This window comes from Ambystoma mexicanum, chromosome 8 (assembly GCF_040938575.1).
Source record: "Ambystoma mexicanum isolate Mex_15411 chromosome 8, UKY_AmexF1_1, whole genome shotgun sequence".
Lineage (NCBI taxonomy): Eukaryota > Metazoa > Chordata > Amphibia > Caudata > Ambystomatidae > Ambystoma > Ambystoma mexicanum.
The window spans coordinates 1,380,469,190-1,380,493,579 of NC_090929.1; the positions used below are offsets into that span (position 1 = coordinate 1,380,469,190).

A 24,390-nucleotide genomic window follows, 5' to 3' on the forward strand; every position below is an offset into this window, starting at 1 on the left:
GATCAGCTGTTTGCAGTGTGTATCTGCAGTCTGTCTTGACTGCTCTTGTCCGGGTCTGGGCTTTCTCCATAATGTTTAGTCCTTGCTTGATGTTTATAGCAAAGGGTTGGCAGTGGTTGGCAATAGGGTTCCAGTCCCTCTTCGATATCCTTTGCGCCTCACTCTTCATTCCTCTTCTGGGCCAACTTGTCCCAGGTACTTTGCTCTGCAAATTTCGTTTGAGTTTTCCTCGCCTCAGTAGAAGTCAAGCCTATGGACCTACATAGACACATGGCTTGATTAGATATATAACTGAGGTTTACAAAGTGGCGAGGTGTACAGGGAATTGGGTGTTGGTTATTATAGTGTGTCTCCCTTAGATGTTCGTCCTTGCCCCAAGAGGGGAGTCTCTCCCTATGAGATCCTCCGGGCTGAATACCACCCCCAGTGGGACTATCTGGTAGTGTCCTCACCTCCCTGGCCTCATGGGAAGGGGCTCCCACTCAGGGAGATCTGGTCAATTGCAAAACTAGTGCAACCGTGAACTGTGTATAATGATACATTACATGACTAACATTGAACAATTACCAATGTATTGCAAATATACTTATTTGTTTGTTGTTGTTGTATCTATGTACATATTGGTGAAATTGGTTCACAATGTGTTACTTGTTGTTTACACAAAATGACTTATTGGTGATAGAATATATGTGTTTTTTTTAAAATTACTGATCCAGAGCCTCACTTGTTGTTTCCCTAGAGATGTTGAGTATATACATATTTGATATTATACAACAGTAGTATAAGTGTATGCATGTTATCCAGACGAGATTTCCATTACTGAAACTCTCCTCCATAAATAGACTCCCCTTCCTTTGTTAATCTGATAGTTTCCTTTATCCTATAGGCATACAGAGATGATACACAGCAAAGCACGTTCCGGCCACCATTGACTAGCTGAATACCTAGTCATGATGAGCTCTTACCATGAGCCACAGTGGGGGGCAATTTAATTTACCATTGGGTTTTAAGAGGGCATATGGTGCCTAGCCATATTACTGATTCTCGGAGACCAAAGAAATGAACAAAGACGGGGATTTTTCCTGAGGTGCCGGATCTGTACCCTGCCGAACAGAAAATCTAAGAGGGAGTCTGAGGTTTTGTGAACCGTCGCCCTCTTACAATATGCATGTGAGAGGAGACATAGGAGGCTTGTGTGACCCATACCCATACCCTCTCCAAACAAACTCAACCTACCCCTTTACTCCTAGAGATGAAAAACATCTGAAACCCTGTTACTTTCGACAAAGATATAACTCTCCTTATGAGTCATTTTCTGCCCAGTCTATACTTTCATCTGATGTGTGCCAGGACCTCACTGGGGCAATGCATGGATTATCTCTCAGCATTCTGCCTCTTGAATGGCATACCTGCGGGGAGGGAGGGGTTCTCAAGGGTTTTACAAAGTACAGACCCTTAGACTTGGGTCATATCCACCCACCAGGTACCAAGTGCTCTGCACATGCGACCCTTCTCTGCACCTCCCACCCCCCACAGGGAGCTAGCTGCTAATCCACACAGTTAAAATCCTTTCAGTTACTCTCTGGTTATTGGACCTGTTGGGTGTCCTGACCCACGTTTGAGCTGTCGTGCTGCGGCGTTTGGTGCTGTGGGCTTGGAAGGTCCAGGATGGCCGGGCGGCCCACATGTACGCCAGAATAGGAAAACTGTGCAGTACTGGCATGGAAAACATCATGATGGCCAGAACTTCCCAGAAAATGCACAGGGAAATGCATGAAGAATAGGCTGCAACCCAGGTTTGCCTAGGTTGTGAGCACAGGAGGGCACTGCCTAAAACCACCATTGGGCTACCCACACAGTAGCCTGAAACCATTGGGAATGGCAATGCTGATTGCCAAAAGCAACCTAGAACTGTGGGGAATTCATTTTCTTAAATCCCAAAAATGGTTGCATTACCAGTACTCACCACTATCAGAAAGCCGGCGTTTTAAAAAAACCAGACTTTTGTGTAAAACTGAACAAATGAAACAAAACCAGACCAAGGAAAGACTTGCTAAGAGGTGGATACAATGTAAAACTATACTCTGAAATGACTTGAAGGAAGTAATTATTTAATGTGTATGTAAAAATCGTAATAGACTTAAACTGGGGGACAAAAAGTGACATTTGGCTGAAGCCTGGCTTGGTGAAACTGAATTCTGCCTGACATCTACCCCCACAGGAGTTGAAACCTGCTCAGCCACTCTTCCCCTTGCCAAAAGGAGTTGTCACGTCTCTGATTAGATTATGGGTGGAGCAGCTACAGGGAGTTGAACAAAGGCCTGTCCTGGGCCCAGGCAGATGGTTTATTGGGGGCGTCGTAAAAGTGGCTTCCTCTTGGCAGAAACGGGGAGAGGCAGCCCCTCTGAGGACAGGCTGAGCTTAAAGAAAGTGGATAGACTGGTTTCTCCACCATGTGACCTGGGAAGACACACCCCTGTTTGCCAGAATATGATTTTAAGAAAGATGTATAACTCATGGTGCGGACTTGTCAAAATTATCTAAATGATACCATAATTCTTGTGATTTTTCTGCCCACATTTTAAGAGGTTTTAGGACCTGGTGGTATGATCTGGGGGGTTGCTAGCGGAAAATAGGGTTTCACTCCAAATGTCTGCATGTTAAAAATCTGACACTTCATCAATTAATGTCCACACTCCTTGTGCACATGTGTGTAAATTTGGGTAAATGTCCGATATTGCAAAACCAGTTAAAAAGTGCAAAATGTTGCCATTTCTGAATGCAAGCCCCCAGGAAGAGCAGAGTTTGAACAGAGTATACCTCATGTGATATGTGATGGGTGCATGTAATTTTAAACAACTGTGTATCTGTGCAATATGTATTTGAATCAAATATAGATTTGTGGGCAAACTGACCAGGGGAGGATCCTCTGACCCATAAAACCTACAGCATCACTCTGACTCACATTTCCTTCCCCCAATCATGGGAGAGGGGAGAGTTGGGTCAATGACAAGTAGAGAGGGGTAGGCTTTGCTAGGCCCAGGCACACACCCATTTTCAAAACACATAAAAAGAGACTTCTGGGACAGGTAGAGACATTCAAATCTAGTTGCTGCAACGCGCTCTGCCGGACCACACAACATCCAGAAGATACCAGATCCAACACTTAGACTTTAAAACACCAAAGAACTTGATTCAGAACTCAAAGCAAGGGCCTAAACCCACAAACTGAGAACAGCAGGCCTCAGCATCCAGCAAACCTAACAGCGGTAGCAGCATCCAGGAGCCGTGCAGATCAGCGCTGTGTCCAGAGAAAGCTGTGCAGAAAGATCCAGGAGCTGTGCACAGACGCTGTACCCAGAGATCCAGGAGCCGGGCCAGGAGCAGTGTCAGACCAGACCAGCAGAGCAGAGACCAGACGCTGTGCGCAGAGACTGTCCGGGGCGAAACCAAAACTGAAGCCATCTTGACCCGATCCGTGAGACCTACACCTTCCAAATACATTGTGAATACAGCTAGGACGGTGTGAAACCAAATCTCTTAGTTTCCAGTGATATAATTCAATCTATTTAATCTAAGTAGAACTGCCTCCTAACTGTCACTTGTCAATTCTGCAGCCGCATAGCTGTCACCTGTCATTTGTAAAGCTGCACCACTGTCATTTGTCAATTCTGCAGCTGCAAAGCTGTCGCCTGTCATTTTGAGTTTACTTTAAATCCGAAAACCTACCTTTATTTAATCGTCCGTATCTCTGGAACCGTTTGGGCTAGGAACTTGGTTTAACTTTCCTCTGAAAGCTTAGAATCTTACCTTTCCAACAAGCCTAGAACCAACTTCCTACTCCTTATACTTTACTCGCAATCACGATTCACGCACTTGCGAATTTTACCGCGATTTGCGATTTGGTTAAAAATCCAGCCACGTGTAACCATCAGCAGTCATTTCTTTCCTTGCTAAAAATTCGTTTGCATCTTAAGAACCATCCCTGAATCATTGCTAAAGTGAGCCTGAACTCATCCCTAGTATCTCTCACTCACCCTGAACCTCCTAAAGGGAATTAAAAGCGTTTTCAGCATATTTCTCACTTCATTGCCACCACATTCAAAGCACTTGGGCCTGTGTTTTAAAACTCATACCGGTTTTCTCTAAGCTTGCTGGGGTGAACTGAATTATATTTGATTGCATTCCTAAGAACTGTGTGCTCTCCTCTTCATCTTCTTACATTGCATAAAGGGGGGGGTTAATTGTCCAAGAAAGTGATTACATTGTCTTTTTCTGAAATCCTATCAAGTTATTTTCTGTACTGCATTTTCATTCCACATTGCATCTATTTGAGACCATAAAAGTATTGTTGCTATCTTATCCATCCTACTCATCATTGATTATAAAGAAGTGTGCTAGTGCCAGACTATCCATTATTGATTACTGCTCAGATTAAGTGTGATATTCAATTATTAATTCATTATAAAAGTGTGATATATATATATACTGTTTAATTTTTTTTTTTCAAATAAACCTTTTAAACTTGCAAAACAGAACTACTTCTTGGCTCACTGGGATCAGGGGGATTCCAAGAGAGGGGTGTTATATAGGGGTAGTCATCCAGAACTCATGGACTGGACGTAAAGATATATCAATAAGGGTTTCCATTCAGTATCCCAGACTAGGCATTGACTTAGCTATAGTGTTGAATTGAATCCTCTTACAGACCTTTGACCTTCCACGCAAAAAAGGGTCCTGCTTAGTTACACAACTCCACTGTCACCTCACTCCCTCACCCCACTGATGTCTGGGAAGTCGGGGAAAATGATTCCCCTGTCATCCAGCACAAAACTCAGAAGAGAAAAGATTAACAGGGCACAACATAAACAAGTTGTGAGTAGCCCGATATTGGGCAGGGGGCTAGATATATCTACTGCTGCTTAAAGTGCAGGGGTTCGTTTTCAATGCAAACAAATAATGCAGAACATGTGCTACGCATTTCTTCACACACCACCCAGTCAGACCCTCCACCTTTGGCTTCCTGCTGATAAACATTTCCATAGATGCTTGAGGACAGCCTACGCCCTAAGAGGTGCAAGAATGTATGCAGTCCCATGTGCACGGCCATTTTGGCGACCTCTTCACATTCATTGAGGCAGAAGTAGAGGTTTGTTAGGTCAACCCTCCCACTCCCCCCATGGAGCCACAATTTAGTGGCATCCTAGTTCTAGAATCGCCCACCTATGGAAACAGAGCACACACACCCATATAGAGAACATGATTTAATGGTTATGCACAGAAAGCGATTGAGGAAGGTTGCAAGACCCCCCCTCTTAATGGGATTTCACAGCAGGGAAACCCACATCAAGCAGGCAGTGCTTGGCTTCTAAAACAAGGCAGAAGTCTGATTCAAGAAGCTGTGCCTGTAATTGGCCAACGCTGTGCTTTATTCATAGGTAAGAAATAATGTATATGGGATGCACAGCAATTTTAATGTAGCATTTTCTTTGTTTTAATAAAAGTGAATTCATGTGGTAATAGCTTTTCAAATACATTTCTGGCGCTCATGGGCCCGATCCCTGGCTAAGAGATCCAAGAAATATATTTTAAAAAAGCCCATTATTACTAATGTGTGCCCCACAGGACATGCCTTCCTAAAGAGTAAATGCTGATATAAAGATCCTTCAAAAAAAGTTTAATAAATTCTAAAAAAAATATAGAAAATGGTGTAGTTTACAATACTTTTCAAATCAAGTATACATTCAAAACCTTTTTATAAAAATATTTTTGATATAAAATAAACAGATGTGTGAACTATATCTTTTATCAATTCAAATGAAAATTAAAAAATGATAAAGTAATAAGCTTATAAACTTCCTTCGTACCACTTCAAATTGTAAAGGAACATACATAGAATAATAATTAAATTCATTGATAATTTGTACAGAACTAGATTTACAGAATATTGAGGCTTTTCAAAAAGCCAGCTAAAGCCAAACCCTCATGTACATTTTGTATGTTTAAACATCGTTTCCAGATAGTATTAGTACTGCATTCTGCTTCATATTTTAAGAAAGGTAACCATATATTTGGTTCTACGCATTGTTAGTGCTTCTCAGTCTAATACCAGATGCTTTGATGTTTTATGTTTATGGTGCAAGACTACAAAATGTCCTCCCCATCTCGTTATCTGTAATATGCCCTCTCATAAACATTATTTCTTTAGTCAAAAACAGATTTCATCGTAGCCTAAGTAGCAGCCCCCAACAGTAGCGATTAGGAAATTGTGTTAATATTATTGAAAGAGTTCCTCAGCGTTTATGCTCGTGAGCAACATGGTTCATAGATGTGTAGGAATGAAAGGAATCTGTTGTAATTATCCAATCATAGTCAAACAAAGATCGCTTCATTTTTACGGGGTTACTGATTAGGGTCTCCGCGTCAGAGCCAATACCTATCACAATAGCTTTGCATCTACTCTGGAAAAACCCTGGGTAGTCAGATTTACCTTTGGGGTTTTGTACGACAAGGAAGGAATATCAAAGAGTCTGGTATAGGGAATCGGGTCGAGAAGCCATACGTTTGGAAAACAATGTTAATAGGCGCCACTCAACCCGTGCTTTTAATGAAATGGCCCCAAGTTCGTACCTTATAGCTGCCAGTGGTACCACATTTGGAACGCTGAGGATATTTCTCTACAATTTGCCCTCAAACCGATCCAGTAAGTTGGCTATTGTTTCTTTTTGCAATTCCAAACCATAGATTATTTTGGGGACAATTTTACCTTCCAGAAACATGATGGTAGGCTTGATCGAAAATCTGCCAAACTTGCAATATAGTTTTGTTATCTGGCACTGTAGCTGCCCTGCCTTGTGGAGCAGAATGTCTTGCCCCGTTTTATGCCCTTTATGAGCACCAAAATAAAACCCCAGATACACACCCAAAGGCTATTTTTTTACCGGAGTCCCTTCAATGTTTCAACTTGTGTGGCTACTTTTTGTACCTTTCCGCCTAAAGTATTTTAGTTTTCTTGGGGTTGATTGTACCCAACAAATACTTTTAACAGTCTCTGCAGACCGACCTTCATTTGATCAAATATCAGAAAGTCATTCGCATAGGCCAGCCATGCTATTTTCCCGAACCCTACTTTTGGGGAGATTAGACCACCATTGGTCAAGCTATTTTCATCAGACATGTATTGGTTAAACAACCATGGAGCCAGGACACAACCTTGCTTGGCCCCCTTATATGAGCAGATTTTCTGAGATCGCCTTTTTGATTCAAACGTACCTGGATTCCGCAGTTGTTATAGACCCCACTTAAAATCCTTGAGAAGCCCTGCCGGCATGCCCCAACTAGCCAATTTAGCCCATAGCCTATTTCGTTCAACGCTATCAAAAGCGGCAGACGGATCAATTGATGCCATATAGGTACATCCTTTTGACATCTTCCAAGAGGCTTCTTGGATGCACTTAACTGCAAGGCCATTAATGTTGGTAGAGTGGCCTTTACGATACCCTGTCTGCAGTTGGTTCAAAGGATGGTGTGTCGATGCCCCTTGTTCTAGATGGGTCAACAGAAATGCAGAGAAGTTCTTACAATCGGCGTCTATCAGGGAGATTGAAGACGGGGACTACATGTGCCATACTCCAAGAAGGAGGTGTTATTCCTGTGTTGATGATATCAAGGAATTCTAAATGGAGTAAATGAGCCCAGTTTAATTGGTCGGCCTTTAGAGTGTTATTAGTCAGGTCGCTGGGGCCTGCTGCACGAGATTTTTTACATTTTTTCATAAGGGCATGAAAGGTGGAGAACTATAATTCTGGCAACCACTTATCCATGTTTGTTACTGGGTATAGACCGGAGTCAGTCGTGGTAATACATTTCGGGTTCCCAAATCTATTCTCAAAGAAAGTAATCCACTCTGATTCTAGAGTGGGGTTTAGTTCAATTACTGCATAGTTAGGATCCTGACCATTAATGAGTGACCAAAAAGCACTTACTCGGGAGTTGATCAAGATCCTCAGCATAGTCTCTGGATCTTGGTGTAGTAGCAGACATTTTATAGACTTGAAGTAGTTCTTGTACCTCTGCTTAATTTTTTTAATAAGATTTACACAAACCAATACATCTGTATTCTGGGCCTTAATTTGTCTAATCTCCCTCCTCATTTTAGTCTTTTCCGTAGCCAGATCTACATTATAACAGTGCAGAGGTCAGGCCGGTTTAAAGCGCTTAGTACCCAAGTGAGATTGCACCCCCGAGATCAGCTCATCAATGAACCTCTGAATTCCAGTCACATTGAAATTGTTATTTTCCAATAAAGGGTGGTTATGTTCATAATTACACCTAGGATATAATTCAGGAGATAGATGTTAGGATCTGACCAGCGGACTGCATTGCCTCTCGTAGAAGTTACAATTTTTGGTTCGACTCTGTATTCTCTACTGATTGTTACAATATCAAAATGTGCAGTGATCGCTCCAAGCATTCTTAAACAGCGAATACAGAACACACCAATTAAGCAAGCAGTCATCAACATAAATGTAATCCACTAAGAGGTACTGCCTCTATGCCAAGTGTGCCCGTTTTCCTTATTTGGTTCACTCGATGAATTGCCCACGAAGGGCTGTAGTAACCGAAGGGCCCCCAAACCCAAATACCATGATCTTCCTGCTTCACTCTTTGCAGTCAAAGTCTTATTGTCTCCCAGAGATTCACACATTTCCCAAGGAGTATCTTGAAACAGGTAGCTGGCATTAAGATTACCCATCACAATGGTCCTAGCATTTCGACATCTGGAGGACCACTCATCAATGCATTCACACACTGCTTTCACGAAACAATCTCTGAGATTCCCTTATGCCAATAGATGTTAATAAGCAGTATCTTTAGTTTAGCTGTCATTCTTCTTCTGCAATGAATGAAGTTTGCAGCAGGAAGACTTGAGACTGCTGCCGCCCCAAGGAGAAGTCTCTTTGACAGTACTCTGCTGTTTTCCATTTAGAATTCCATCAGGTTAGACACATATTGATGTTCCTGAAACACACACACATTTAACTGACGGTCATCTTTCAATTTTTCTAAGAAATTGACTTTATTGCAATGATGTCATGGTTACTCAAACCCATCATCATTCTCTGTCAGCTATGGCAACATTGGTCGAAGTTTACCGCAGACACGGTCTCCAAGGTCTCTATGAAGGATGGAACCAGGACAAGTGGACATTTAGGAGCTCCTTTTCAATTGAGCCGTAACGTCAACAGAAGGCGTAAAAGCCTTGTTTAAGGCTTTTACACCTTCCATTGAAGCCACAGGTCCTTTTAATTCATTTACATGGTGGAGAAGAGGGACGGAACGCAACTTGCATTTCTTCTGCCACTTTTCCTCTCCGCCATACAAATGCTCCCGCGTTTGCACCGGCATGGAGTTTCATGCCGGCGCAAATGGTGGTGATCCCTTTTTGGGTCAGCCAGCTTTATGTGCCGGCATAAACAGGCAGACCCATAGGGATCCCTTGAAAACGCAGCCTACCATGCTTGCAGTGCAAAGTGAGTTTACTTTTGATTGTGAACTTGTGAAACACTTGTGTACAGGCGTGTTATAAATGGCACTTCATATCATATCATTGTGAGCGCTGCTTGTGCATGGCAGGTAGCATTTACAATTGCACTGCTGACATTCTGGCATGTCGGACAGCATTTATTGTTCATTGTCAACACTGCTTACCATGCACAAGTGGCGGTCACACTGAAAAGTAAACTCACTTCGCACTGTGGAGTGCAAATATGAAGGGCAAAAGGCAGTGTACATATTTGTATGCCACCTTTTGCGCTTTACATTTTCACCCTCAGTGCAAAGGACAAATATTTGGTGGCGGGGACCCGCTTACGTTAAAGTATAAATGTAATGGAGTCCCTGCCACCAAATTACAATTTTTTTTCAAAATTAGCTCATCAGAATCGGTCTTCCACTTCCATTAACAAACAACACCTGTGAATGATCTTATTGCATACCCTAATCATTGTATTTGTACTTGGGCACCCACTCCAACTCCCCTCTGCTCTCTCGTCCCCTTTTGCAAGCCGCCCCTGGGTAGTGTCGAGTGCTACATAGTCATGCGAAGATTGATGCTGCCTACCTTTCTACTCCTAACCCTACCTCCCAGTCACTCCTCCTCCTCGCTCCCTCTCTTTTCCTCCACCACAGTACTTTGCACTAAATAATGTGTTATAAAGGTTCAACTGTCTTAACTAGTAGATGCTATACGTCAGGTTTTAATAGGTTGCACTATTTGTTTAATACCAATATATGTTTTGTTATTTCACTCTGCTTTTGAATTGTGTCGAATTGTGCCGAATCCCGCGCCCGTGCCCCTCAGGCGCCCAACACTGCTTAATCGCTATTGTGCAATCCTAGTGCGTGTATCAACTCGACGCACACTCTAGTGTGGCCTCAATGTACTCCATATACACAATGTGAAAGCACGCATAGAATGTAGCTCTGCCTCACTCCCTCCTCGTGGCTGTAATGTCCTTTCCCTCACTATTATTTCACGCGCGCTCATGCTACTCTTGCCATCAGACCAAGCTCTGGTGAACCCGGGCGGGGGCACATTATGCCTCGGAAATGCACTTTGCATTTCAACATTTTAAGCCATTTGTCCAAATGTTCTTATGTAGATAACCTCCATACCCTCCCTAGAGGGGCTGGGCTTGCTCTTTGCGTTCGCTTGCATTGTATAATACGGGGCCACTTTTAGTCCCCAGTCCACTCCTGACTGCCAAGTATGCCACCTTCGCTCATCCTTTCTTTGCCCTTTGTACGCTGAGACTTTTTGTCTTATTTTTGCCATTAAAAGTATGAGCATACAAATTACAGCATGCTTAATGCAATGCTTCTTCTGTCTGAAGGTGTCACGGCATGGGGTCCTGTTGGCAGTTACGTTTTTTTAACGCTGCGTCATAACTATAGTTATGCAGTTCTCTTCATATGATAAAGTCTGCCTGAAAATACTCGACAGATCATCGGCGTTGCTCTGCAGCGCAGAATTCCAATAGCACAGCGCACCTTAGACTATGTGGACTGGATGTGTAACTGTTTGTGTTGCTGAGCAGATGTGTTCTCCGCATAATCCATCGTTTACCATTTGTAACGCCATAAACAGCCCATCATTTTAGCAGTTGTCATAAGCTGTGATCACGTCGAAGACGTAAACTGATCTGTACATTTTGCTGGATCTTTATATTCCATAACGGGGACATCGATAGCCGCCATTTAGAAAATAATGCAAAGTGCGGTATGCGAAAGACTGCAATTATCTCCTGCTTGTTTATGCCTCCAGATAACCAGTCTTATCGATTTCTCCTTTTCCCTCGCAGGAACTAAAATCACACGGGTTGGAGGCAACATTGATCCCCGTCTTATCCTTCGAATTTGTATCTCTTCAGAGCTTTTTCGCAAAGGTAAACAGGCTTCGCTGTTTTTAATTGTCTGCGATTGCTTTAATCAAAGGGAAACTCAGAATATCTGGTCTGTACTGATCCTAGCTGTCCCCGCCCGCGGCCAGCCCCATCTCCAGGTGCACAGCGATTTCTAATAGAAAAAGCTCCCCCTTTTGCACGCCTCTGGCTCCATGTAAAACTGAAGATTGGGGATAAAAAGCTTTGAGTAGATCGGGAACCACGGGCATCGCTGTAGGCAACATGCTTTTCAGGATGCCGGATCATTACAGAAGGAGAAAGACAATATGCAAAATGAGTCTAGGCTGCACCATACAATGCGCTGTCTAGCCTGATCGTATGTTAACGAGACCACAAGCAACCCAGACATGTTTCGTCCACATTGCTCTTCATCAATGTCTATAGCTTGGGACTCTAACAGCAAGCCCTGCGTGGTGGCCGAGGGTCAGGTCACCATCAGGTACTTCTGGATGTTTAGCCAACCACACTGCATGTTAAGAGATTTATAGTTTCACCTTTCACTTTTAAAAATATTTGTTTACATATCCCATTGTGCAATGTGTTGTTTGCTAAAAAACAAAGAAAGGGCCTGTTGGCAACCAATCAGGGCCGGCCTTAGCAAGACCCTGGGTGGCAAAACAAAAATGTGGCCCCACCCACTCCCCTCAAGTGCACCCCTGGTCATGCAGGGCGGAGGGGGGATTCAAAATACCAAATTCTTCAATTGGCGCTGAATATAAAATTAGAATTACACAAGAAGGAGCGATGACCGTATCCATAATGACTTATTTGGGATTGAAACAGGGATGCAATCTAGCAGCTACGCTTTTTAACTTGTATTTATGCGACCTGGATGAGCAATGGAAAGGCACTATCCTTTTTGCAGTCAAATTGGGCTCTCTGCGTATACATTGGCTAGCGTTTGCAGATGATAGAATTTTATTGGACCGCACTCCCTCAGGTCTTCAACGTAAGTTGCATTTATTTGAAAATGTTGCCAATGTACACAATCTCAGACCTAATTCCAGTAAAACTAAAATTATGTTTTTCACAGCAGGCAAAAAATGGAAGATCTATAAATGGATGATTGAGGCGGTTGTTAAGACGGATTTCTGAACTCTGTCCTGGAGGCGCAGAGGTTCAGAAGGCCAACCTAATTACTTGGAACAGGGTAACCTCTGGACAAGCCAGACCAATCAGGGTAGCGATTGCGGCAGTCAAGACTAGGTCTCAAGAGGGGTGAGGGTGACTGAAAGCCTGCAATGAGCACACAAAGCAAGGACACTTACAAATTACTCCAAACAGGTGCTATATTAAAAATATATACACATTTATTCCAAGGCCTTTGCAACAATTCACAACAAAACTCTAGTAAACCAACACATACCAAAGCAATACAATATATATACAAATACAAACGAGTCTAAAGCGTTAGATGCACGAAATGTGTAGTCCACCTAGAAGGGGGGAGGAAAACAGGCAGTGCGAAATAATGATTAGACCCAGTCCGCCTTCAGAGGCACCTAACTAAAAGGAAGTCCAAGCCCTACGAAGAGTGGAGCCTTGTGCTCAAAAGTACCTGCACACGCTGGTGCCAACGGGCAAAAAGGGGAGTCTCTTCGAGGGAATCAGGCAGTTCAGTTCAGTGCACAAAAGAAGATGAACAGAGTTCCGCGACTCAAGTGCAGCCTCCACTGTGGGCAGAAGCAGAGCGCGAGTACGGAAAGGCGTGCTGTTTGACACAGCGGGGAAAAGCTATGGGCTCCTGCAGGAGGGCGACCAGTTCCTAGCTATGCTACTCACCGGTCCCCGATGCAAGCAGACCCAGGCTTTTCCGCGTCAGTTTCAGTGCTGGCAGGTTCAGGGGAGCAGGGGACATCTCGTTGTCGTGTAGATTCTGCAGCAGCAGAGTTGAGTTGAGGGCGTCCCAAACGCAGTGAACCCGCACAGTTTGTTACCACAGCAGGGCAACGGAGCGGCCGTGTGTATCTCAGCCAAATGTACACTACTCACTTCAGACCTGGGAATGCCAAGTGTACGAATCGTGTGAGAGTGACAAGGACTCGAAATACAACACAACCTGACGGCGGTTACAGAGCAAGACTCCTGGGTAGGCTGGTCAGTCTGCTGTATGGCCCAGAGACACTTCCGAAGGCTTACGTGCAGGAGATGGTGAAGATGCCGAGAATAGCTGTCCCAGCTATTCCAAGGGTCGAAGTACCATTACAGGCCTTCTGGTTCGATCAGAGGTAGAAAGGGTTTCACAAAGCGACAGCAGTGCAGAGGAGCAGTCCTTCAGCGGGCCACCAGCGATACCTCGGTTCAGCCTCGTGGTTGCAGGATACTTGGCTCCTGTATTCCTTTGTTCGTGAGAACTCAGGAGATCGACATGGTAGTGGCGTTTCCAGCCCCCTCTTATCCACGGTTCCCTTCGCGCCAAAACGGAGGGGACCCAATGGGAGATCCGCTCATCAAACACTCACACCATACGTGGACCTATCACGGACCACGGTGGTCCCAGGCAATCACACCACGCTAGACTCTCTGGCACCCAGGATATGTATTGGGACCAGACATCCCAGCCCACATCCTGGAGGCACACACAAGGCCTGTAGAAGCCCGCGAAAGCATCTGTGTTTCGCGGGAAAGTACATGCCCAAATAAGGAAGGCCCCGGGTCGGCTCGACCTGGGGAAGGTGAAGGGGGCAAGACGGTCAGCGGACAGGACAAAAGAGCCTCGTGGCTTGGCCATTTTGGGAGCCAGGCCACCATTTTGGGCTAAGCGCGAGAAACGCGCTTAAAACGCCAAAAGGAGCTCAAAAACACAAACGATCGCTGCCACCATTCCCGTCCGTGATTCACTTGCACCAATCATTTACAATCCAAACAGAGTATCTAGGGCCTGTAGAAGACTAGAGACCCAAGAGAGCAGTAACTTAGCTTACAGTGCCCTCTTGTGTCATGTTGCACGAAAGCTGCAACATGATAAAGAAACTACGGAAAACAGCGTTTCCCGGTACTGACGGTCTTAAGGGCATGTCAGTTTCCCCGTAAGAATGGAGCGAAAGCCCAGAGGAGTGCGGCAGAAGGCTGCACTTCTCTGGCAAAGTCTAGATCATGGTGAAAACAACAGCAAAAAGTTTAGGGGTTGCCACATGGAAGGAAAATTACCCACAATTACGAAATCTTTCCTAACACTGGTGCAATCGCACAACCGATGGAAATCATTTATCTGGGATACTGCATGAGTAATGACTCATCTGTTAAAATATGGAACAATAGGCTCAATAAGAAATCCAGATCATTGGTGTGTCAAATGAAGGTTATTTATTCTAAATTTTGTAAATTTTCCTTGGTCCCGCTGTTGAATTACTTTACATTGAAGGTTGAATCCATTCTATTGTACACTCTAGATATGTGCTTGCTTAACATCAACACTCTCCTAAACGCCATACAGGGACGTTTATTGAAAACAGCATTACATCTTACATTATCCATCCCTAACTGCATCATCAGACATGAGTTTGGCCTAATATCATTGGCATGCAGATTCGAATGGAGGGCATTATCTAATTTTGCCAAAATGTTGGATCCGCCTAAGAACTCCATTTATCAAAGTTTTCATGAGATGGTATTGGGTGACTGTCCTAAATCCTTGAGGCAGTATGAAAGGAGAATGCAGTCCTTACTTGATGATCTTGCAGTCACGGGTAGTGACTTGTGTACTCGACCGGCTTATGTTAAAAAGAAGCTTTTTGAAAGAGATTGGATTTCTACCATTGAGGGACAACAAATACAGCCCATTCAATGAATATGCTAAATCTAGTAGGAAAAGGGATTTGGGATGTTCATATATAAAGATGTTCCCCTGTAATATCACTTGCATGTGTTTTATGCATTTTAAAAAAACTTAACCAATTTCACACTCCTGAAAGGATTTGCCATTGGGGAAGAGAAATAGACTCGCATCATGTGGTCTCTTGTAGATTTTTGAATTGTGATCAGGGGTGGACTGAGAACCAAAGGAGGCCCTCGAAATACTTTTCAAAGTGGCCCCATATTACACATTTTCAGCAAGCCCAATGCTTTTCCTTTGAGAACATTTGGAAATACCACACGAAAGAGGCCCAGAGTGCAGACGCCCACTAGGAAATCTCCAGAGTTCCCTATAGGCCAGTCAACCCCTGACTGTGATGCACCCAAGGAAACACTTAAACATTTAGTGTTGGAATGTCCACACTTCCGAACAGTAAGGGCAAATGTACTACAGAGATTTATAAATATTGAATTTGTTGACTTATTATCTCCTCTGGGGAAGAATGATGACTGGGGAATGTAGCTCGATTATATTCGCATTAGCACATGTATTGAGGATAATCGAAGCGGAATTGTTGTTACATAACTGAAGCAATACTGAGCACATCTTTTGTATTAGCTCAGAAATTTTTATACCAAATAATGAAATGTTTTTATATTGGTCTTAATGTCCATTCAAAGTTAAATGATGGTAGTTATTTTAGTGGTTATAATTTGTGATTTTAATGAAGCACTGCACTTTTGCAAATCATATACCTAGATGCTTATGCGACTGATATGTAACATACTAAATTGCACTCCTGGCCATTGGAATGGCTGCATCTTTTGCACTTTTTGCATAATTTGCACACTTTGCATGTGTAGACGCTGTTAACTGTCTTGTTTTATTTATTGTGAAGTACCGTATTGTTTGTATGAGGATATACTCATCTTTCTATGTCGATCAAATTTGTGTAGTATTGTATTTTTTTTGTATATGGACATATTGACTTGTTTTAAATATCAATTGTATTCAATTGATTTTGTTTTACTATTGAAGCATATGTATTCAAAGCTTTGTAAAGGTTTTTTTATGAAACCATAAACAAATTAAAAAAAAGGAAAAATGGTTGCTGATTAGCTTTTATTTTTATTGATAAAAATGCGCATTTAATTTCAATAGGGTGCCTGCCACACCTTCTCCCACCAAGCCAGCTCGGGGGAGACCTTGAAAGACTCCACTGAACTGGCGTGGTGAGGTGGTAATGGCGGCCGCCCAGGCGGCGTACCCATACGGCCGGCTCTGCAACCATTGTTTAAACCGCCGCATGCACAGCCTCTGATGCCAACATAAGAGACGTTTATATGCAAGTACCTGGATTCTGCTTATTTGAGTTGCTCTACTGAAAATGTATTAACTGGAATTCTTACCTAAATAGAGGTATTTACAGCCGTCAAGCTGCAATACCCGGTGCCAAAATGAAAAACCCATAATTAATTTTGTATTTGTTTCTTGTTTAAACATTGCCTGCGAATTAAGAAAGGGCATTAACGAGGAAGTGTAGGCACACACTAGCAGTGTTATGTTAATTGCAGGGCGCGTGAGTTGGCGCCGAATATTTTGTCCCTGAGGTGACAGGAAATCAATGAGTGCACTAAGGTGATTGTCTTTCCCTCCATTTTCTTTTTTTTATTTTGACTGCTGAATGGTGGCCTGCCCAAATGAAAAGCCCTACGCACGCTGGTGGTGTATGACAGCCACTGGCGTAGACGGGCTGTGGCCTTTGGCGCAAGGCAAGCCCTTTTTCCCCCCCAAGGCCCAACTTGATGTTCTGAGCGTGTTCATGCTCCCCATGGCTCAGGTGGCAGCAGCAAGACAGCAGGGGCCAGATTTTCTAACATTTGTACAATTTCTAAAAAGTGAGCAAATGCTTTGATAATATAGAATGGAGCAAACAGATTTTGTCACAATTGGTGTTATCTAAAAAAAACATTTGCACTGGGGCAAAAATAAATCATACTGTTTTCTGTACTATGTTTGCTGCATAGCATGTCATGTTTCTCATTAGACATGGGACCTCATCATGAGTTGGGTAGAAGCCCTAAAATGCAGCTGGAGATGAAAAGAAATATTGTTTGCTCAGGATCACAAGACTGGACTTAAGTATGCAATTCATATAGAAGCTCAAACTCTAGCCCAGACTCTTACAATATATATGTCTTCCTTAATTTAGAAGTCCCCCTGCCGTAGGCCAATGTGTGTGTGTGTGTATGGCTCATGCTTACTATGTCATGGAATCTTGGCTATACCATAGATGACAGTTATTTGCATATGACACCGATTCCTGTTTTCATGGGGTCAGTAAACACGTGTGCAGGCTAACCCTTTCCAGAGAAATTGTGAAGTAGGAATTGATGCAATGTGTCAGAATATCACTTCTGGTGCACACTCCATAGCTGCGCTGTAAAGGCCTTTAGCATCTGAGCATGCAGCAAGGAGTGTCTGATGCAGACAGAATCCTTGCTTATTGTTATTGACATTGATATTTTATTTGTATCGCGCTCATGCACAAGTGTTTCAGAGCGACAAGGTAAGGGAGGGGAACAAGGGAGAAACATAAAAACAACGATCTTACTAGGCCCAGTGTGTGATGGAAATGAATTGGAGGGACAGGGCCTCCCTGTCCTTGTACTGTAGTCCTTTTTCATATGTGTACTGTATTGTTTTCTGCCCAGCAGTCCATGTGGGACTCCTGGCAGTGCGACTCTTCCAAATTTTGGTTTGGTGTACAGACCCTTGGGATACCCTTATGGCACCCATAGGTGGGGGTACAACTCTGTGCCCCTAGTGAATGTTTTTGGGCACCTGTGTGTGGCCCCCAGAGCACGGTATGGGCTGGTGGCAGCTCCATGCTGAATTTGACAGGTACCCTGAGTATCCTCCATTTTGGGGATACCCAGGCCCTGCCATTGGAATCAGTTGATTCCTGATAGGAAACAAGATGGGCCCTGTGGCCTCTTGATTTCTATTGCCTGTTACCTTGTTTCCCAAAGTCCTGGGAAGCCTTGACTCTGTCCCTTCCCCCTGACTGGCTGTTGGGTGGAAGTTCCATATATGGTATTGTTTTGTTTGTTTGTTTTTATTATTTGTAATGCACAACTAACCCAAGGGTAGCAGGGCGCAAGAGCAACAAGAGGAATGTATTGCTTAGGTTACATATGGCGAAATGGATGGAGTCCAGATATGGTTACAGTACTGGACACATCTGCATCATTGAAAACAGATACAATAAGACATATTTACAGAAAGTATAATATACAAAATCTACAAGTTATAGCTAAGCATATAGGGTAGTAGGTGAGAAAAGCAAGTACGTTAGTTGTCGTGTTCCTTGATCCAGTGGATAAGATTGGATCTAATTTGTATGTAAGGAAGGTCTTCCCTTAGGGGTGGTGGTAGAGAGTTCAAATGTTGTGCTGCTTTGATGGGAAAGCTACTCCCCCCCGGTCATAGTGCATTTGAATCTGGGCACCAATAGGAGGTTTGAGTTGACCTTTCTGGAGGGACGGCAGGAAGCTTGTCTGGTAAATCTCTTTGTCAGGTAAAGAGGGGCAGAATGGTGGAGACATTTGTGGATCAAAAGAGACAGATTTAAGGAAGATCTTGTCTGTCGTGGAGAGCCAGTTGACAGATCTTCTAATATCTGAAATGTGGGCTTTCTTCGGGAGACTGAGGGCTGCTCTCAAGGCATTATCTTGCAAGATTTGAATCTTGTTTGTGATGTATTTGCTACTGCCTACGTATAGGGCATTACAATAGTCCAACTTGGACAGACGGGATCAAAGCTCTAGCTAGGGTAATGCAATTATTGAAGGAGGGGAAAGGTTTGGCTGCTCTGATGAGTTTGCAAGTATAGGATGTGGCGGAAGCCATAGCGTTTACTTGTTTTTTAAATGTTAGTGTGGAGTCTAAATGGAAGCCAAGGGTTTTTACCTCCTTAGCCACGGCAATGGTATTATTGTCAATTTCTAATGAAGAGTAGTTCTGGCCAAGTTTGTTAAGGTTAGCTGTTGTGCCCAGGATGAAGAGTTCCCTTTTGTCATCATTCAGGCATAGACCATGGGAGGCCATCCATGCCTGGAGGATGAGGTACACGCTGTTTACAAAGACCAAATCCTTGTCATAATCCCCCGTCAACGGGATGAGGATCTGGGTATCATCGGCATAGTTCGTGTAGGTGATACCCAGACCGTCAAGATCATCGAAAAGGGGCTTTGTAAAGATGTTGTATAAAGTGGGCGAGACGCAGGAGCTCTGTGGCACACCGGGGGGTATAGGTATTGGGTCCGCAGCTGCTAGCGTAACGGGGAGAAGTCTTGCATTGTTCTATTATTGAGAAAGGACTGAATCCAGTCGATTGCCTCTTGGGAGAAATGGGCTGCTGTCTCTAAGTGCTCGCAGAGGATCTCATGGTCGACCAAATTGAATGCTGCTGAGAGATCAAGAAGCAGCAGTAGTGCCGTCTTGCACTCATCTCGCAACTCATCAATTTGTGCCATTGTGGGAAAGTCCAGGCCAGACTGGCTGGAGACTTCCCAGTGACTGTATGCTGTTGGTAGACCCTTAGGGTGTGACCCTGGTGAATCGAGTGTGTGACCAATATGCACTTCTTGTTGTGGATGTCTAGTTTCTGGTATGAAACACAATGAATGAGACAGCCCTGCCCGAAACTGGTATGAATGCAGTGTGTAGTGCTGAATGGCTGAATACTTGTCCCAATACACATTCCTTGTTGTGAGTGTCTGAGAGGGAGGAGAATGGCCTGAATGCACTGTATGCACTGTATGCCTGATTGGCTGACTGACTGCTGAATGCCCTTCTTAGTGATTGGTTGCCTGAGTGTGACCCAGCAGAATGAATGAGAGACAGAACAGTATATCTGGGGGCCTCACTGCTAGAATCCATTCAGAAGCTGAAGTTAATGCTTGAAGCTTATCCTTGAAGCCCAGCTGGAAGAAGATTGCTTTGAACGCTGTCGAGTTCATCGCTGTCATGATCCCTGCTTCCAAGGGGTCAGGACTTGCCCCACGACCTTGGAAGCAGGCCCACAACTCTGATCCCAGGAACCAGCCAGTCCCGATTGGGACCTTTTGGACCTTGTCCTGGCGTCAGTGGCGCCAGGCTCATGATGGTGACCGGTCCCGGCACTGGTAGCGCCGGGCTCATATCTCATATTAGGTAAGAGTGCTTGGTGGACCTACCTGTAGCAGACCATGCTGCTTACTTACCAGCTAACTGGTCTCCTGATCCTTCTCTGCCTGGGACTACTTTTCTGTCTGGGTGGAGCAGGAGCCACTCCCTGGAAGAAGAACACAGGAACTCTTCTAGAAATCTGGAACTCTTTTCTTACCTGGGTGGGGCCGTGGAAGAAGACGCCTAAGCACTACAGAAGGCTATTTAAACCACACCCGATTGGTTTCACGTGCTTCGCGTTATTCTGCATCTGCAGCAGGACGCTCACCGTGTCAGCTCCAGGAAACCTCCAGCTCCAGATCCTGTGAATACTAAATAACCTGCTGGAATCCAACCTTCAGTCTTCTTCAGTATGCTGCAGCTCCTGCAAGACAAGGGCACAGGTTAGGCTAACGCAAGGGCAGCGAATCTACTTACCTAATCCAGCGGCAGCATCCGAAGCGCCTTCTTCTGCCTTTCTCTTTCGGCATCCGACATCTGCAAAGAGAAAGAACTTCGGTCAGGAATATTTAACTACAGAGCCTGCTTACCTGTGTTACGCCCATACCAACTCAGCTCGCGCTGCATTTCGGCACCTGCAAAGACAAAAGAGACATTACGGTGCATTCTACAGCGCTAGAATAGTCTTTCTACTTACGTGCCATTAGAAGGATAATCTTCATCGCCACAGCATCTAAAAAGGGAAAAGACATAGACTTTAAAGACTTAAGACTTTTGAACGAGAAGAGAACAATCTAAAAGGAACTTTAGTACTTACAAGGCACGCTCGTGCATTAACGGCATCTTCGCTCTCAGCAAATCCTCTGCTATCAAGAGGCAGAGCTCGCATCCAGTGAAGCAACTGGACCCAGCGCCCCTGCACAAGACGCAGGATGGAGAGCCCGGCAATTACCTATATAAGGTAAGCGCAATAACAATCCAGTTCCACGGGGAAAGAAAGGGCGAGAGGGGCAAGGAACTTTCCCAACCTTCCAAACACTAATACCTTGGTTTACCCTTGCAGACATCTCACTCTTCAGCTTAAACTGTCGGTAGGAAGGGGGCCCAGTCCGGGAGCAAAACGAACCCTGCGCCTAACACTGAAGACGGTATCCTCGCCAGATCCAGACCTGCGCCTCCGGGGGAACCAGGTGAGCGTTACAATCGAGGACTGATCTGAGAGAGGACCTGGTTAGGTGCCCTCTTCCCGAGCTCCAAGGAACCATCAAGCACCGCTAACCTTCGCCGAAGCTCCGTGGAAGTCAGACCCTCGACAGGCTGCCGACTGGATACGGGAACCGCAGAGTAGAACGAAGAGAAGCACAGGACATTCCGTCCACCGTCATCGACCAGGGTTCGCAGGTTTGCTAGAACCGCTGGAGGCCCATCGTAGCTGTGTTGCCCAGAAGCGGGGACCGCTTGACGCCATGCCGTCGACGACCGGAGCCGCAACGCTCCATTCGAATCAAAGGAATCTCTCGCCAGCACTGCCGACCGCTTTGTCCCGCCGGAGAAAGTCCAAGCTGCCAACGCGCAAAGGGGAATCCGCTGGTGGGTTTCCCGCCACCCGAAAACCGCAGAGATGCTGGTTGACTCAACGCCCTTGCTGGGGCAAAGTTATACTCTTGCGGTCCCGAACTATCGACACTGAGGTGCCCCGCACGCCTCGTCTTTGCAGGACGTCTTCGACTCATCGTCGACGAGCAATACCAGGAACGAAGCTGCAGCCTCAACGCCATCAAACCTTTCATTGTGGATCATCGACGCCAAGTTGACCTTCTTCAAAGACCATCGACGATTGTGGCTCCTGCTTTAAAGGGAGTCACTCAAGAAAGATCCATCGACCTATCCTCGAGGAACTCTGCTATTCCAGGTACATTGGGGTGGTAGAAACATTTTTAGAAGGAAATAAGATTAATTTAACAATATATGGTCTGGGCTTGTAGTATATCTTTTATTTTACAGGTTGCCAAGGTTGGGGGGGGGGGTCCTCCCACAGAGTTGTGCCTTAGTAGCTAAAGTACCATTCTGCCATTTGTTCTAACCAACTGCTTTTCCTCCTTTGTCTATGATTGGTTACCTTTATTAATTGATTTGTGTGACATTTGACCAGAGTACAGTTGATGCACTTTAATGAAATCTGATAGTAATTGTGGTACCACATAGAACTGTGTATATATTTGCCATTGTAGATTAACTGAGCACAAAGTGAGTTGTTGTGATTGTGTATATAACCTTGAACCTTAATTATATAATAACTGTGTTTTCACTAATACAGTGTGTGGACATTCCTTTGTGGGGACTTGGGGACTACACTATACTTAAGAACCAGCCTGCATCACCTCCTGAGAGCTAAGCTTTGATTGCTGGACTACGTTACCAATAATAGAGAATCTTGGCTGGGGTCCTCTGTGCCTCTCCTCTGCCATATAGAGAGCAGGAGTACAGATACCCCCCTCTGGTCTTTACACTGGTTGCATCGGTGGGATGCTAATGGTTTTAACAATCCGTGTGTAACCTTGCCACTTACAAAATATCTACACTTTGTTAAATTGAGGTTTAGCTGTGTACAAGATAACTACATTACAAGCAATGGAATCTATTGCAATGGTAAATTGACTAGGATGAGCTTAGAGGCTCTCCAGAGTGCTTGTGAAGCCAGGGAGTTAGACTTTGTGGATAAGTCTAGGGCTGAGCTGATAGCTGCCCTGGTGTGCTACCAGATTGATTGTGAAGCTCTTGAAGGGGGTATGTAACCAATGAGGGCCCTACCCCTGGGGGGGGTTGTTGAATCTGATTCTGGGAACGCCACCACTCCTGCTGCCTCTGTTCCAAACCCCAGCACTGCTTTTCAGGGGAAAGCCCTGAATATTGAACTTTTAAAATTGGAGCTACAACGGGAACAGTTAGCCTTTCAATATAAAAAGTTGGAACCAGAAGCTGAGTTAAAGAAAGAGGAGTTGGCTCAGCAAGTGATACTCAAAGATAGGGACACTGAGCACCAGAAAATTGAGCTGGAGACAGCTAGAGTGGAGACTTCAGCGAAGCCAGTTGAGCGTGTCGGGTCCCCAGCCACCAAGTTCATGAAAGATTTGGTTGGTCTGTATGCAGAGGGTTCTGATATCCTCCAATTGATTGAAGCATTTGAAATGGCTTGTGCAATTCATGATGTTGATAAGAGATTGGGCTAAGTGTTTGTTAAGCAGAGTGCCTCAGACTGGGTATGACTGTATTCTGAAACTGAGTGTGTAAGAAAGAGGTCGGTATGAGTGCATGAAGCCTGCTTTGATTGCCAAGTTTGACAAGACACCTACCCAATACCTTAGAAGGTTCAGGGATTTTAAGAAACGAGAGAATGTGTCTTGGATTGACTGGGTGAGTGCTGCACATATGAACATGATGGGGTGGATTGATGGATACAAGGTGAAAACTTTTGTTGAATTGTCCCACCTTGTTTTTTGAGCATTTTTCTGAAGCATGTTCACCAGAGCTGTGTCAGTATGTTGCTGACCTGAACATTTTGGATCCCTTTAAGCTGGCCAGGCTGGCTGACAAGTGGGTCTCAAACCGGTTGTCCCCTAAGGACTCCAGTGGGAAGGACAAGGACAAAGAGAAGGGGACCTCTCAGAAGGCTGAGGAGTCCCAAATGCAATCAAAGTCGAATAAGCCAAAACCTTCCTCTCCTAAGACCCCAGAATCTAGTGGGAATTAGTCCTATGTGGGTGGGAGTAAGATTAGTGGTCCACCTGCTGCAAAGCAGGCTCTCGGTGGTTCTAGTACCATACTCCGCATTCCTGGCACTTGTTGGGACTGTGGGGCTCTGGATCACAAGAGGGGTGACTCCAAGTGTAAAGGTAAGGCACTTGGAGCACAGGCTGTCAGCCTGACCTACCCTTACCCCATGTCTGAGGTGGAGGC

General features: G+C 44.6%; 1 protein-coding gene across 12 annotated transcripts in view; it reads left to right on the top strand.

Annotated features, from left to right (window-relative positions):
- Positions 1-24,390, top strand: part of UROS (uroporphyrinogen III synthase) — a 1,119,872-nt gene that overhangs the window by 226,168 nt on the left and 869,314 nt on the right. For 9 of the 12 annotated variants that reach the window (XM_069611496.1, XM_069611501.1, XM_069611497.1 and 6 more), the window contains exon 3: positions 11,364-11,447. The exons of the other annotated variants lie outside the window; for them this stretch is intronic. In XM_069611496.1, the coding sequence (XP_069467597.1) occupies positions 11,364-11,447 (84 nt within the window). The remainder of the gene's footprint in view (positions 1-11,363; positions 11,448-24,390) is intronic. 12 annotated transcript variants of the gene reach the window in all.